The 12,876-nt window shown below is 40.9% G+C and overlaps 1 protein-coding gene across 1 annotated transcript in view; it reads left to right on the top strand.

Moving 5' to 3' along the window:
* SAFB2 (scaffold attachment factor B2) overlaps positions 1 to 12,876 on the top strand; it is a 34,332-nt gene that overhangs the window by 635 nt on the left and 20,821 nt on the right. The window contains exons 2-9 of the mRNA XM_087816685.1: positions 991 to 1,078; positions 5,680 to 5,744; positions 5,830 to 6,037; positions 7,012 to 7,070; positions 7,939 to 7,966; positions 8,872 to 9,382; positions 9,807 to 9,856; positions 10,401 to 10,501. Coding sequence (XP_087672811.1) covers positions 991 to 1,078; positions 5,680 to 5,744; positions 5,830 to 6,037; positions 7,012 to 7,070; positions 7,939 to 7,966; positions 8,872 to 9,382; positions 9,807 to 9,856; positions 10,401 to 10,501 — 1,110 coding nt within the window. The remainder of the gene's footprint in view (positions 1 to 990; positions 1,079 to 5,679; positions 5,745 to 5,829; positions 6,038 to 7,011; positions 7,071 to 7,938; positions 7,967 to 8,871; positions 9,383 to 9,806; positions 9,857 to 10,400; positions 10,502 to 12,876) is intronic.

The raw sequence follows: 12,876 nt of genomic DNA, 5'->3' as shown, positions 1-12,876 counted from the left end.
CCTCCCTGGAGAGTTTCTCCATGGAGAACAGATGACCGGAGGACCTTTGAGATCTTATAGGAAAGGGAACTGTGCTTGTTCCTGCCCCCAGGGCCTTTGCACTTACCCTGCCCTGCGCCAGACTGCTCTTCTCCCAGGTCTTCTGGCTGACTCCTTGTCGTCATTTTGGGTCTGCTTGAGATGTCACCTTCGTGATCACCCTCTGTAAAGTGCAGCTCCCCCTCCCTGTTTTTATCTTGACATTCTGTGTTTATTATCCACCACAGAGCACATAACACAAAAATTGAATATGGAGGATTGTAATGTCTCCAACCATAGCAAGCTTTTTTTTTTTAATACATCTATATTGATTTCAGAGAGAGGAAGAGAGAGAGAGAGACTGAAATATCAATGATTAGAGAGTCATTGATTGGCTGCCTCCTGCAGACCCCGGACTGGGGATCGAACCCACAACCCCGAGCTTGTGCTCTGACCGGGAATCGAACCACCATTTCTTGGATCCTAGGTCAATGCTCAACCGCTGAGCCATGCGCAAGCTTAAGAGCGTGGAACTTGTGAGTTTACTGTTGAGTGCCCAGTCCTGTGCCAGGAAAGAGGAAAGCACTGAGGCACCTCCCTCAATCCAGTCTGTTTGTTCTCCCTCTGCCACCCCAAGTCAAAGATGGCTTATGGAACACCTTGTAGACCAAGTACAAGTCTCTTATTATTTGTTGCGTTAACTTAAACTAGAAGGCTGGGCAATTCTGAGGTTAGGGGCCATTTTGTAACTGGTCCTTGACCCCGATTTGGAAGACCCAGCTCACACACCCCTTTATCTTGTGGGTGTGGGACCCAGAGTTGTGCTGGGTTCATCCTGTGCGTTTTGGGCTTAAAGCCCAGATAGCAGAACCAGACTTGCTCTTTGCAAGGCAGGGTTAGAAGTTGTTACTAAAAAAGAATAATTTGTGCCCTGCAGGTCTTGATAATGTAAAATCCATCTCTTCCTGACAGGCAGTTAAGGAAGAAGGGCAGGATCCTGATGAAATTGGCATCACATTGGACGCCACAAACAAGAAAACAGCAAAGAGATATGTTAAAGGTATCTGCCTGTATTTATTGATGCTTGAGGCTGTTTGTTTTGAGAGCTTACTTAGAGAACTGGGTTTTTAGCACTCTTTCTGCCCTCCAGGCCAGGAAGAGAATGTCTTTGGCTGTCATTGCTCTCCATCGCATAATTAGGCCTGCTCTTCACCAGCTAACAAGTAGCTCTGTCAGGGTGCTGGAGGAGGACTCCAAGTAAAATTAAAATATATACTAAAAACCTCTCAGCTCTTTTCATTGATATTTTAAAAGAACTACAGGAAGACACTGTGAAAGCTACCCCTAGTTTGTATCCAGCCTATGTTTTTACCAGTGTGATTTTTAAAAAATTGAGATATAATTCAAATAATGTAAAATTCATGTAAAGTATACAATGCAGTGCTTATTCACAAGGATTTGCAATCATCACCAGTGTCTAGAACATTTTCATTACCCCAAAAAGAAACCCCCTTGTCCATGAGCAGTCACTCTTCGTTTCCCCCGCCCTCAGCTCTTGACAATACCCAATTGACTTTGTCTCTGTAGATTTGCCTGTTCTGGACTTTTCATATAAGTAGGATTATACAATATGTGGCCTTTTGTGTCTGCCTTCTTTCACTGAGCATTATGTTTTCAGGGTATATTTATGTTGTGCCATATATCAATTCCTTTTTATGGCTAATACCAGTTATTTTTTGGTAGGATTTAATTCCATAAAACTTTGAAACCTTGCTGCCCTTATTGGCTGTTGTCCTCATTATTAGATTTTATAATGATAACGACAATATAATTCAGGCAGTGGAGGACAATTGCTTAGAAAGTAAAAAGAAGTTATTTTGTTGCATTTTCAACAATTTCAGTTTAAGTTTTAAACAGATTTTCCTAGAAGGAAAACTTTTCTATAACTTATCTAAGTTGTTAAAACTTGTACAGTGTGTTTTGAAAGGTTAAATTTTTTTAGTTAGGTTCCATAAAGGGATTTACATTGTGTTTAATATTAAACATTGATGTGTTTTTTCTGCTCTTGTATTGAACTATACTTCAGCTATGAATACTGTCTAAACCAGGGGTGGGGAATGTCCGGCCCGTGGGCTGTATAAGGCCTGTAAAATCAATTTGGGTCTGGCCCAGTAGGCAACCACAGGCAGGACTTGAAATTCAATAAATCTAGGAGCTTTTTTCATAGCTAAGTTTTAAGTTGATAATTTTGTATGGCCCTCGGATGATGATATAAATATCCAAATGGCCTTGGGCAGGAAAAAGGTTCCTCACCCCTGGTCTAAATGAATACAGACTGACAGACTGGTCTACAGCAGGAAACATACAACTAGCTCTATGTGCTTCACTGTTAAATTATCCATGGTCTGAAAGCCTGTTTTACAATAGCTATGAAACAACTTAAGTTAGTTTAAAAGTTTTTAATGTAGATGCTTGTTTAAAACTATTGAGGTTTAAGGCTTACTAATCTAAATGTTCTTGGCTCCTAACAGGGATCTTTACATCATTAGACAAACTGAACCTTAGCTAGGTGCTTTAAAAGCCTATCTGAATGCCTGGATTAAAGCTTAGGTCAAATCAAAACTATGTGGAGTTAGCTTTTTGTCCAGAAAGCTTTGGTAATAGTCACTTTCATTGGTATAAAGAGAATGTTTATACCAGTGTAGCTCTAGCACTGATCCCTTCCCCTTTTTCAGAGAGGTCACCGATGTCCAGAGATGGAATAGGTGGCCTAAAGTCCAGGGACAGAGGATAGCACCTGTACATTGTTGAGCCAGCCTATTCTTTGGAGGTGTTTGGGCTGGCGGTTAGTGATAAAAAGGATTAGACGCTTATGGTGTCCTGGTCAAAATTAGGTCCTCAAGATTACATAAAAGTGATCAAGAGGAATTAACCAATTGTTTTCCAGAGTCTGTGCCACAGAGTGGGACTAATTTTGGGAAGTCAAGAGTGACTGTTGCGTTTTAAAAGTAAAACATAGCTAAAATTGTGGAAGGAGTGTGGATGTGTTTTAAAAGGTTAAAATTTTGAATTAGGTTTTATGTGGGAAACTAAAATTTGATTTTCTAGTTTCTATCCTATTGCCCCCCCAGCCCCTTTTTCAGCTTTTAGTCAACAGAGACCAGGCCCTTGGGATTGGGGTATAGCCTATCTGCTCAGCATTTGTCATTTCCATTCTTATTTAGGGCACTTTTTGGTGAAGGTTTAGGATATGCATCTCTCCTGTTTACATCTTGTGTGTGCACTGCAGAATACTATTTAGAGGCTTAGAAATTGGTTGTGATTGCCAAACATTCTTAGTGTATTTCAAAAGTATATGCTAGGTTTAGATGTAATGGGAAGTGGTACAGCTGCGTTTTTGAGTCCCAGCTTTGGAGCTGAACCAAATTCTTCTGTATCAAATGCAGATACTAAACCTGCTAGCATTATGGGGAGTGTTAAACAATAAGACGTAGAGAATACAGTATTTGACATGTAATAAAACTACATTTCTTGAGTGATTACTGATAATAAGGGTAAATGTGATACTTAAGGTATAGACATTGCAGTGTGAATCTTTAGTTAAAGATTGAAGTTTCTGCCCTGGCTGGGGGCTCAGTTGGTGGTAGCATCATCCTGTACACCAAAAGGTTATGGGTTTGATTCCCAGTCAGGGCACATACCTAAGTTGCAGGTTTGATCCCCAGTCAGGCATGTATAGGAGTCAGCCAATCAATGTTTCTCTCTCACATCAATGTCTTTCTCTCTCTTCTTCTCTAAAATTAATAAAAACATATCTTCAGGTGAGGATTAAAAAAAAATGAGGTTACTTATGTTTAATTTTTTTGTTTGTTTTAAAAATTTATAACTACTTTTCACCCTCACCGGTAGGCTCAGTGGTTAGAGCGTGGCCTGCCCACCGAAGGGTCATGGGTTTGAGTCCCTGTCAAGGGCATGTACCTGCGTTGTGGATTCTGTCCTTTGTCAGGCTCTGCTGGAGGCAACCAGTCAATCTCTCTCTCTCACATCAATATTTCTCTCTCTCTCTCTGCCCCTCTTTCCCTCCCTTCTTCCCTTCCACTCTCTCTGAAAAGCAATGGAAAAGATATCCTTAGGTGAGGATTAACAAAAAATAATAATACTTCTCAATAATTTGGAAAATGTAAAAAGTACGTGTGTAAAAATAAAACGATCTCTAATTATACCACTCAGACTTTAACCACTGTTGGTGGTTGCCTCAGTCATCTTCCTCTGTATTCATCTTCACGCTTGCATGTATACAAACATATATGTGCTTTTTAATAAAAGTACATCTGTGTGGTATTGTTTCTTTTTGTAATTTTACGGGAATTTTGCCATATCAATAAGTATTCCTTGAGAGCTTATTTATTTTTTTTAAGTTGCAAGACATTGTATGGTGTACCAGAGGTTTTTACAACCTTGGCACTGTTGACTATTTGGAATAAATAATTCTTTGTGGTGGGGCACTGTCCTATGCAGTGTGGTAAGCAGCATCCCCGGTCACTTACTATCCACTAGTTAGATTCCAGTAGCACACACAACCCAGGTCTGATGCCCCCCAAAATGTCTCCAGATATTGCCAGGTTACACTCCACTCTGATATCCCACATGTGAACAAAATGTGCTATAATTTGTTTTCCTTTCAGATGTTTAGGCTATGTACACTTCCTAGGTGGAATAAATACTTATGTTTTGAATCCCTTATCAGACATTTTAGTGCATGTCTTAAGGAGAACACCTGGAATAAAGAGCATGTACTTTTTTTTTTTTTTTATCCCCACCCAAGGATATTTTTTCCATTGCTTTTTCAGAGAGAGTGGAAGGGGGGGTAGAGAGAGAGAAACATCATTGTGAAAGAGACACATCAATTGGCTGTCTCCCACTCTCACACCGACCAGGGCCCGGGATTGAGCCTGTAACCGAGGTACGTGCCCTTGGCCAGAATCAAACCCAGGACCTTCCAGTCTGCAGGCCAACACTAACCACTGACTCAAACTGGCTAGGGCAAGAACATGTGCATTTTTAAGGCTTTCAGTACACGTGGAGCTTCTCCTTCCCCTCCAGCTCCACTTGGGAATACTTAGCATCAACTGTAAATAGTTGTTTTTCATTCATAAGATTTAAGCTGACCATGGACTTTATGGTAGCCTTTGCCTTGCAAATAAAAGTTCCTGAGCGAGAGACTGATGAAAGGCAGGCAGCCTGCTTAAAATGGTAGAATGTAGGGAAAGCCAGCAAGTTAATAATCCAGAATGTTATGTAGGGTTGCATTTCTTTTATTACTAGATGGATATTATATTTTCAAAGTTACGTTTGTTGAAAATACCCTGTTATCTTTTGCTCTTCTTTTGGGGTGTTTGTTTTACTTCGGAGTGGTTTTGAAATCTTTTGAAGCTCTTAGGTATTTTGTGCAAAATCAGAATGCTTTGTCTGATAGTATTACAGAAATCCTAGATATTCATATCCCAATGAAGACAGAATTACACATATTAGAACAAACTAAACTTCATCTGGTTTCCTTGTAACATGTTCTCTCTAAGATTGAAATCTACCATTCTGCATAAACTAATTATGAGGCCAGACCTGAATTGTTATCTGATTGAACAATTATTCTGTAATTAGGACAGAAGACTGAGGAAGAAGGCACAGAAGACAATGGCCTGGAAGAGGATTCCAGAGACGGGCAGGTATGTGGCGTGACAGTGAAGACAGCAGCAGGAGCTTTGAGTCCTGGTCTACCTTGTCATTGACACCTCTCATTCTTCTTCATAGGAGGATGTGGAAGCAAGTTTGGACAGCTTGCAGAATATTGACATGATGGACGTTAGTGTGTTAGAAGAAGCTGAAGTCGAGAACAGCAGTGCCCCAGACTTTGGGGAGGATGGCACGGACAGCATCCTCGATTCCCTTTGTGATAGCAAAGAGTATGTGGCTGCACAGCTGAGCGAGCTCCCATCTCAGCTCACAGAACATGCTGTAGGTAACACTGAGACACATGGAATGTGCCAGGAGCCCCGAGGCTTCCAATACTTACATGCTTTTTATATGAGCAAGAACATGCTTGGGGTTCATTAAATAGCAAGCAGTAAAATCAGTCACCATAAACACTGTTTAGGATCTGAACCTTGGTGGTAAATTCTCTCCATTTAAACTGGAAAACCTGCCCTCGAAGGGCTGAACTTTAAACTTTCAAGGTCAGAAGTCACAAACTCCAAACATCACTACACCTCCACCTAGGATAGTATTAAGGAATTGATTTGCCCTCTCTGTGATCCTGTTTTATCAATGTTAATTATTTTCAGAGCATGTACTTGGTTTCTAACTTCTTGGTTAATGGGAGTGTCCAGGTTATAAGGTTCAAACCTAGAAAATGAAAAAAGAGAAAATACCTGGAAGGGGTATTTTTGCATTTTGCTTAGGTAAAAAACATTAAAAATTTAATAACCTTTAATTAAGATAAGTTGGGGTTTTCTTGTATTTTATTTTTTGGTATAGTAAACAATAAAAAGGAAACAGTCAAGTTAAGTGTTTGTTAAATAAAGCACTCTAGAAGAAAGTGCCCAGTTACTGTTATTTTAAAAGTATTGCTACCAAGTGAAATTGGAGACGTGCCTGGTTTTGAGTTCTACTTTGGGAATTCTATGACTGAGTGATGTAATTAGAGCACCAGTATGTGGAAACTCCCTGGAAAGTGAATTTATTCATTTGGGCAATGCTGACAGAATACCTACCATCTGCAAGCCTTTATCAGTGATGCTGGTGTTATCCTCTGCTGGAGCAGGTATGGGGGCAGGGAGGCAAGTAATAAACTGAATACTCTAACAGTTTACTTACGGATGGCAGTAGATGTCTGAAGGAAATAGACACTTGGGTTGCCTGGAACATAGTGAGTTATAGGCCTTGGCATTCACAGCTCTGTCCCCACAAAGTGACATTCCATCATCTTTCAGGTAGACGGGGAATGCTTCGAGAGCACTTTGGATGCTTCATCATTGGACTTCAAAGTACCTTCGGTAAGTGAAAATCTGTTTCTGCATGGTTGGAAACTTTACACGAGTAGCTAATTTTCCATAGTGGGAAGGGATGTGTACATGTATGTACAAATGATTCCTTGAGCATTGATACTGAGCTGGGTGCTGGGGATAAGAGGTTGAGAGCCAAACCGGCCAGTTTTGGAGTTTTGAGTCTAGTGGGGGCAGAGTTAACCAACAAGAATGTAACTGAAAGAGAAGTTTGATGAGGGAGAAGTTCAGGTAGTTGGCCAACAAAAGCACCTAGAAGTCTTCCTAGAGGAAGTCCTATTCTAATTAAGGTCTGACATCGGTCAGGAGTTAGCCTGGTAAAGGGGAAAAAAAGACTTGGGATAGAAGGGAGCATGGCTCACTGTAAGGATGGAGTATACAAAGTAAGGGCAGAGGGGCAAGGGTGTGGCTGCAGAAGCAGGTGGGCCTGACTGCCAGAGTCTGTGGGCCAGGGAAAGGATTTGGCAGGTGGTCTTGCATACAGTAGGAAGCTGGGAGAGGTTTTAAGCAGGGTAGAGAGATGGTTTTGTTAAGAGGGTCCAGTTATAAATAATAGTTTATGTTGGTAGAAACATTTTTTTGTCCAATCTGTTTTGATTTATAAAGCCGTGGCCATCTATGTGACCTCTGCCTTGGCTGTGGGGAGTCTATCAGCTGTGGAGGCCATTAGATCAGCTTGAACTTGGGGTGGAGTGGCCAGACTCTGAGGAGAGAATTGAACAGACTAAATAGTACCACTATATTCTGCTTTTGCTGGGGTGAAAATGACAAAGTGATTGTAGGACTAAATGCATTGTTTTGAATGGATCTGTCCAATTTTTAAGTGCCTTGTGGTTTTTGTCTTTTCTTTTTTAATTAGGATATTGAAGAACCACTATTGGAGCCAGGTACTGATAAGAGAAACACAACAATTATGGTTTGAAAGTTTTCTCACTACTATTTTTTTCAAGCTGTCTATATATTTTATGCTGTGTTATGGTCTTGTAAATGATTTTAATGGTGGACAATCCAGATCATACAAGGATCAGAGATTGGAAACCCATTCATATCACCAGATCTGTGGAACAGCTGTTCTGGTTTCTAGAGGTCATATATATGTGGTGAGATGTAGTGATTATATTCATCTCTCTAACCACATAGAGTGGCATTTACGTAATTTCTCCTTGTGATTCTTCCATGTGTTTCTACACATGAAACAGATCTTGTGATATTTCTCTGCAGTCAATTTGATTAATGCAGTTAAGGCAGGATAAAGTGGTTGTCAGGGCACTTATAACCTGAGAAGTGACTGGATTCCAGAAGAGGAAACAGAGTTTCTTCATGAAAATTTCCAACATGTTATTCCCCTTCTGGACTGCGTTTATCTCTCGCCATCTGAAGAGTTTCTGGTTTTCATGTTGGACTGTTCTGTTAAAAGAAATTCAAAGAAATTTGGAAATTGAGCTATCATTGAATGGTGACTGCATTCAGTTCAGCACCTTGGACATTGGAGAAATAAGTGAGAAGACCCAGACTTGAACAAAACATGAAGAAGACTGTTGAGAAGCAGCCAAGTGGTTGTAGGTGTTTAAATCTGTGGGGGCCTTTTCCATGTAGCGTAGCGGCTTTAGCAATCGGTTGAAGTGCAGGTAGTGTAACCAGTGTAACGTGTGTACCCACGGGTTTTCCAATCTCTGTGTAGCTAGCAGTTCTCTTCGTGTTAGTGTGGCAGCCGTGCCAGTTCCACATTTGTGATTGCTTTATTTCCCTGGTAATTAAACCTTGTGCCATTCTATTCCTGTTAAATCCGTAGAAAATGAGAAAATACTCGACATTTTGGGGGAAACTTGTAAATCTGAGCCAGTAAAAGAAGAAGGTTCCGAGCTGGAGCAGCCATTTGCACAGGATACAAGTAGCGTGGGGCCAGACAGAAAGCTTGCGGAGGAAGAGGACCTTTTTGGCAGCGGCCATCCGGAGGAGGGTGATTTAGATTTGGCCAGCGAGTCAACAGCACAAGCTCAGTGGAGCAAGGCAGACACCCTGTTAGCGGTAGTGAAAAGGGAGCCCGTGGAGCAGACAGGCGGTGACGAGAGGACGGACTGTGAGCCTGTAGGGCTAGAGGAGCCAGTTGAGCAGAGTAGTAAAGCCTCAGAGCTCGCGGAAGCCTCTAGCGAGGAGGTCGCGGAAGCGCCCCAGGAAGCCTCAAGCCCAGACCCCAGAGATAGCAAAGAAGACGTGAAGAAGTTTGCTTTTGAAGCTTGTAATGAAGTCCCTCCGGCTCCTAAAGAGTCCTCAGCCAGTGAGGGCGCTGATCAGAAAATGAGGTTTGTTTTTTCTCAGTTTTAGACCAGACGCTATCTCCTTTTCATTGGTCGTTTAATGACACACATAAGCTGTTTTTTCTGCAATTGGCCAGCCAGACTGATGAAATTGTAGTTTACCTCTAAAGAGTGTTTTATTTCTTTTTGTGTATTTTTAATGGCTGATTTGATTCCTTTTCTTTTTCTCAACCTGCTATGGTTGTGTTCTTAAATTGCTAAATGTTCTCCAGTTAAATCGAATTGACTTAAGAATCTGACATTGTATTTTGGGGAGTCAGATATCCAATATAAGCTTGCAAAGGTGTCTGTTAAAATTTTATTTCAGACTAATTTTCTGGTAGGTATTCAGTTTTAGCACATATTATATTTTTAATTTAGTTCTCTTTTGTTTTTTTCCTGTATGATTAACATTAACTTTTGTCTCTAGTTCTTTTAAGGAAGAAAAAGATATAAAGCCAATCATTAAAGATGAAAAAGGTATGATTTAACCTATGTGGTGGGGAGCCACCAATGGATCCCTTAGCTTAGGAGGGAGGGGCCTGAAAATTGCCTTATTCTGGATCTCATAATTTGTTTTATTGTGGATTACTGGAATAAACTTATCTAATTGTATCTTGAGAGATTGGTTTAAAATGCTGTGTTTTATATCTCTTGTAGTTGTCATTTATGGGATAGTAAAAACTCTGTTACAGTGCATCCTATTACAGCCTATTCTCCATTGAGTAATGTAACGAGTTATAGAAACTGCTATCTTGGTTGAGATCTGATCATTGAAAGACATTTCAGTTTGTAACTGATCTGGACATGATTATTCCTCAAGTAAGAAAACTCTGTTTCTGCCATCCAAATTTTTCACCTCTGTCTTAGATGTTGACGGTGATTAAATTCTTGAATTAGAAGAGTTGAAATTGAAAAAAGAAGAGTTGAAATTGGATGTGGTTAGGGTTTAAGGGAGGGCCACATCTTAGGTCATGCTTCCTATTATTCCTGGTGACAAAGCATAATCTCCCTCCTGCTCCAGGTCGTATCAGCAGCAGTTCTGGTAGGAATCTGTGGGTCAGTGGACTGTCCTCCACAACTCGAGCAACAGATCTGAAGAACCTTTTCAGCAAGTATGGAAAGGTATGCTCTTCCTTACATCTTGCTTACCCAGCCTCAATTTAGCTTTAAAAAGTACACTCAAGAGTTTAGAAATCTGCTTTGTGCTCATTTTATTGTTGGTCATTTCTGGTTTAAAAAAAAGGCGGTAGGGGGGAATCCTTATGGGGGAAGAACTCACCTAGTTTTGGGTAGTGTGCCTTTTTTCCTATTTGAGAGTGGATAACAGGCAGAGCAGATTCTCATGGCATAGACCATTAGGCAGAAAATGTGTGTAAGTAGCTATAATCTCAATGTTCTTGTCGTTCTTTATAACTTCAAGAAACTGCTATATCTTTTGGCTTATATAAAACTTAAAGTTGGCATCTTAGAGTGTCAGCCTGGTCACTGAAGGGTCTTGGATTTGATTCCCAGTCAAGGGCCATGGTTGTGGGTTCACTTTCTGCCCCCCGTGGGGTATGTACAGGAGACAACTAGTCGATGTGTCTCTCTCACATGGATGTTTCTCTTTCTCCCCCCCCTTCCCTCATACTCTCTCTGAAAAAGCAATTGAAAATATATCCTTAGGTGAGGATTTAAAAAAAAAAAAGGAACTAGGATGTGATAATGGTTTATAAATAAATCACCTAATATGTTGCTCATGGGGGCAGGAAGAAAATAATACAGTTCAGAAGCTTTCCAGGGAACTTAAAGGACTTTTAAAAATGATTCTGTTATTTTGGAATTGGGTGATGAAACAATCTTTTTATAAGCCATAGGGACTTCCCTGGGCTCCTGGGTGCCTGTGGGAAGTGGCCCTCTGAGGGAGGGGTAGGAGGCAGTACCTTGAAGTAGTTGAGAAGCTGCAGGGATCCTAGGCAGAGTTTCTGAGGCTGTCTCGTCCTGGCTGCTCAGGTCATACCTTTTCTCAGATATGTGTTACCCAATTAGGTATTAGTGACAGTGACTTTTAAGCAGTCAGGATCCAGAAGAAACATTCAGAAGGGCTTGGAAAAGTATTAAGCTGTAACCTACTCATTTATTTTATTGACCTCTTTCTGAACTTAGGCACTGGTTATAAGGCCTAAGCAAACAGATATAAGGTCCTGGTCATCATAGATCTTACAGGCTGGTGGAAAAATCATTTACAGAATAAATATATTCAATAAGTATGCTAAGGAAAATTACAGCATGCCAGTCATGTATGGTAGGGAGACCTAATTTAGATTTGGGAGGTGTGTTTGGCAAAGCTCACTGAGGAAGTGATATTTAGGGCAAGATCTGAGTGATTGGAATTGAGCATATCTGTGGAGCTCCGCTTTGGGTAAAGGAAGGCCCAGTAGTGGAACAAGGCTTTGTAATTTGGATGAATTCCTCAAAGGCGGTTGTGAAGAGCTCCAGGACAGAGTGCAAGCGGGGGGTGGGGTGGGGTGCAGAGACAGGGATATGCGAGCTCCTTATACTATCTGCCTTTATTTGGGTTTAACTATCATTGGAAGTGATACCTTACAAGGATAATTAGTTTGATGAAAAGGTTAAATAACCCCATCATTGGCTCAGCACCCTGATCTTGAGGAGAGAGGTAAGAATGCAAAGCTTCATTTCTGCTCTGACAACTGACACCTGTGTCTTCAGCAGAGGCTTCTGTCACCTTTGGTCCTGTATGGAGTGCTCTCGGGCTTTCCTCTGCAAACAACAGCACTTTTCCATCTGGTATGGCAGAAACTCAAACATCAGGGTCTACAGGGAACCTAGAGAGCATGGACCACTCCCCCCTCATCACAGTTGGGAGCACACGTACAAAAAGAGGAGATGGTTTGTTCAAGTTGACCTACTTAATCAGAGGTGGTCAGAGCCTGAACCGTGGGCTCCTATGTCTCGGGCCTCTTTGCACTTCCAAAGGGGCTGGTCCTACCCTCACTTCAGATGTCCTATGGAAATGTTTACATTTAATGAGAACATTTGTGTAGTTGGCTTTAAATCTGTGATCTCGTTCTGTGTTTTCTTTCTCTTGTTTCTTCTTGAGTCACTGGTTTCTATTTACTTGCCACTTTTTGCATTGGGTATTTTTTATGATTTGTGGCTAATTACCTATGACTGTACATATAACCCCTTGATATTATACCAGTACCTTACAGCAGTACTACTGTCAATGCCCCCTCCCGGCCTTTGTGATGTTGTCATACGTTTTACTTCTGTATAGTGTACCACACAGTATACTATTGGCCTGTTTTTGTGGGTTTTTAATTTCTCATGTGTTCACAATTTTGAGTGCTTTTTATTTCTTTTCATTTTTATCTAAGTTCCCCCTGGTTATCATTCTCCTCCCTCCTTGAACATTAGGGCAGGGTTGCCAAGGAAGAATTTGTATATCTGCAAGTTTTCCTTTTTGTGGTTTGTTTTTGTTTTTAGGGGGGGAG

This window comes from Miniopterus natalensis, chromosome 4 (genome assembly GCF_054644295.1).
Source record: "Miniopterus natalensis isolate mMinNat1 chromosome 4, mMinNat1.hap1, whole genome shotgun sequence".
Classification (NCBI taxonomy): domain Eukaryota; kingdom Metazoa; phylum Chordata; class Mammalia; order Chiroptera; family Miniopteridae; genus Miniopterus; species Miniopterus natalensis.
Note: the sequence above shows the minus strand (reverse complement) of the source record. Positions and strands in the feature narration are given on the sequence as shown.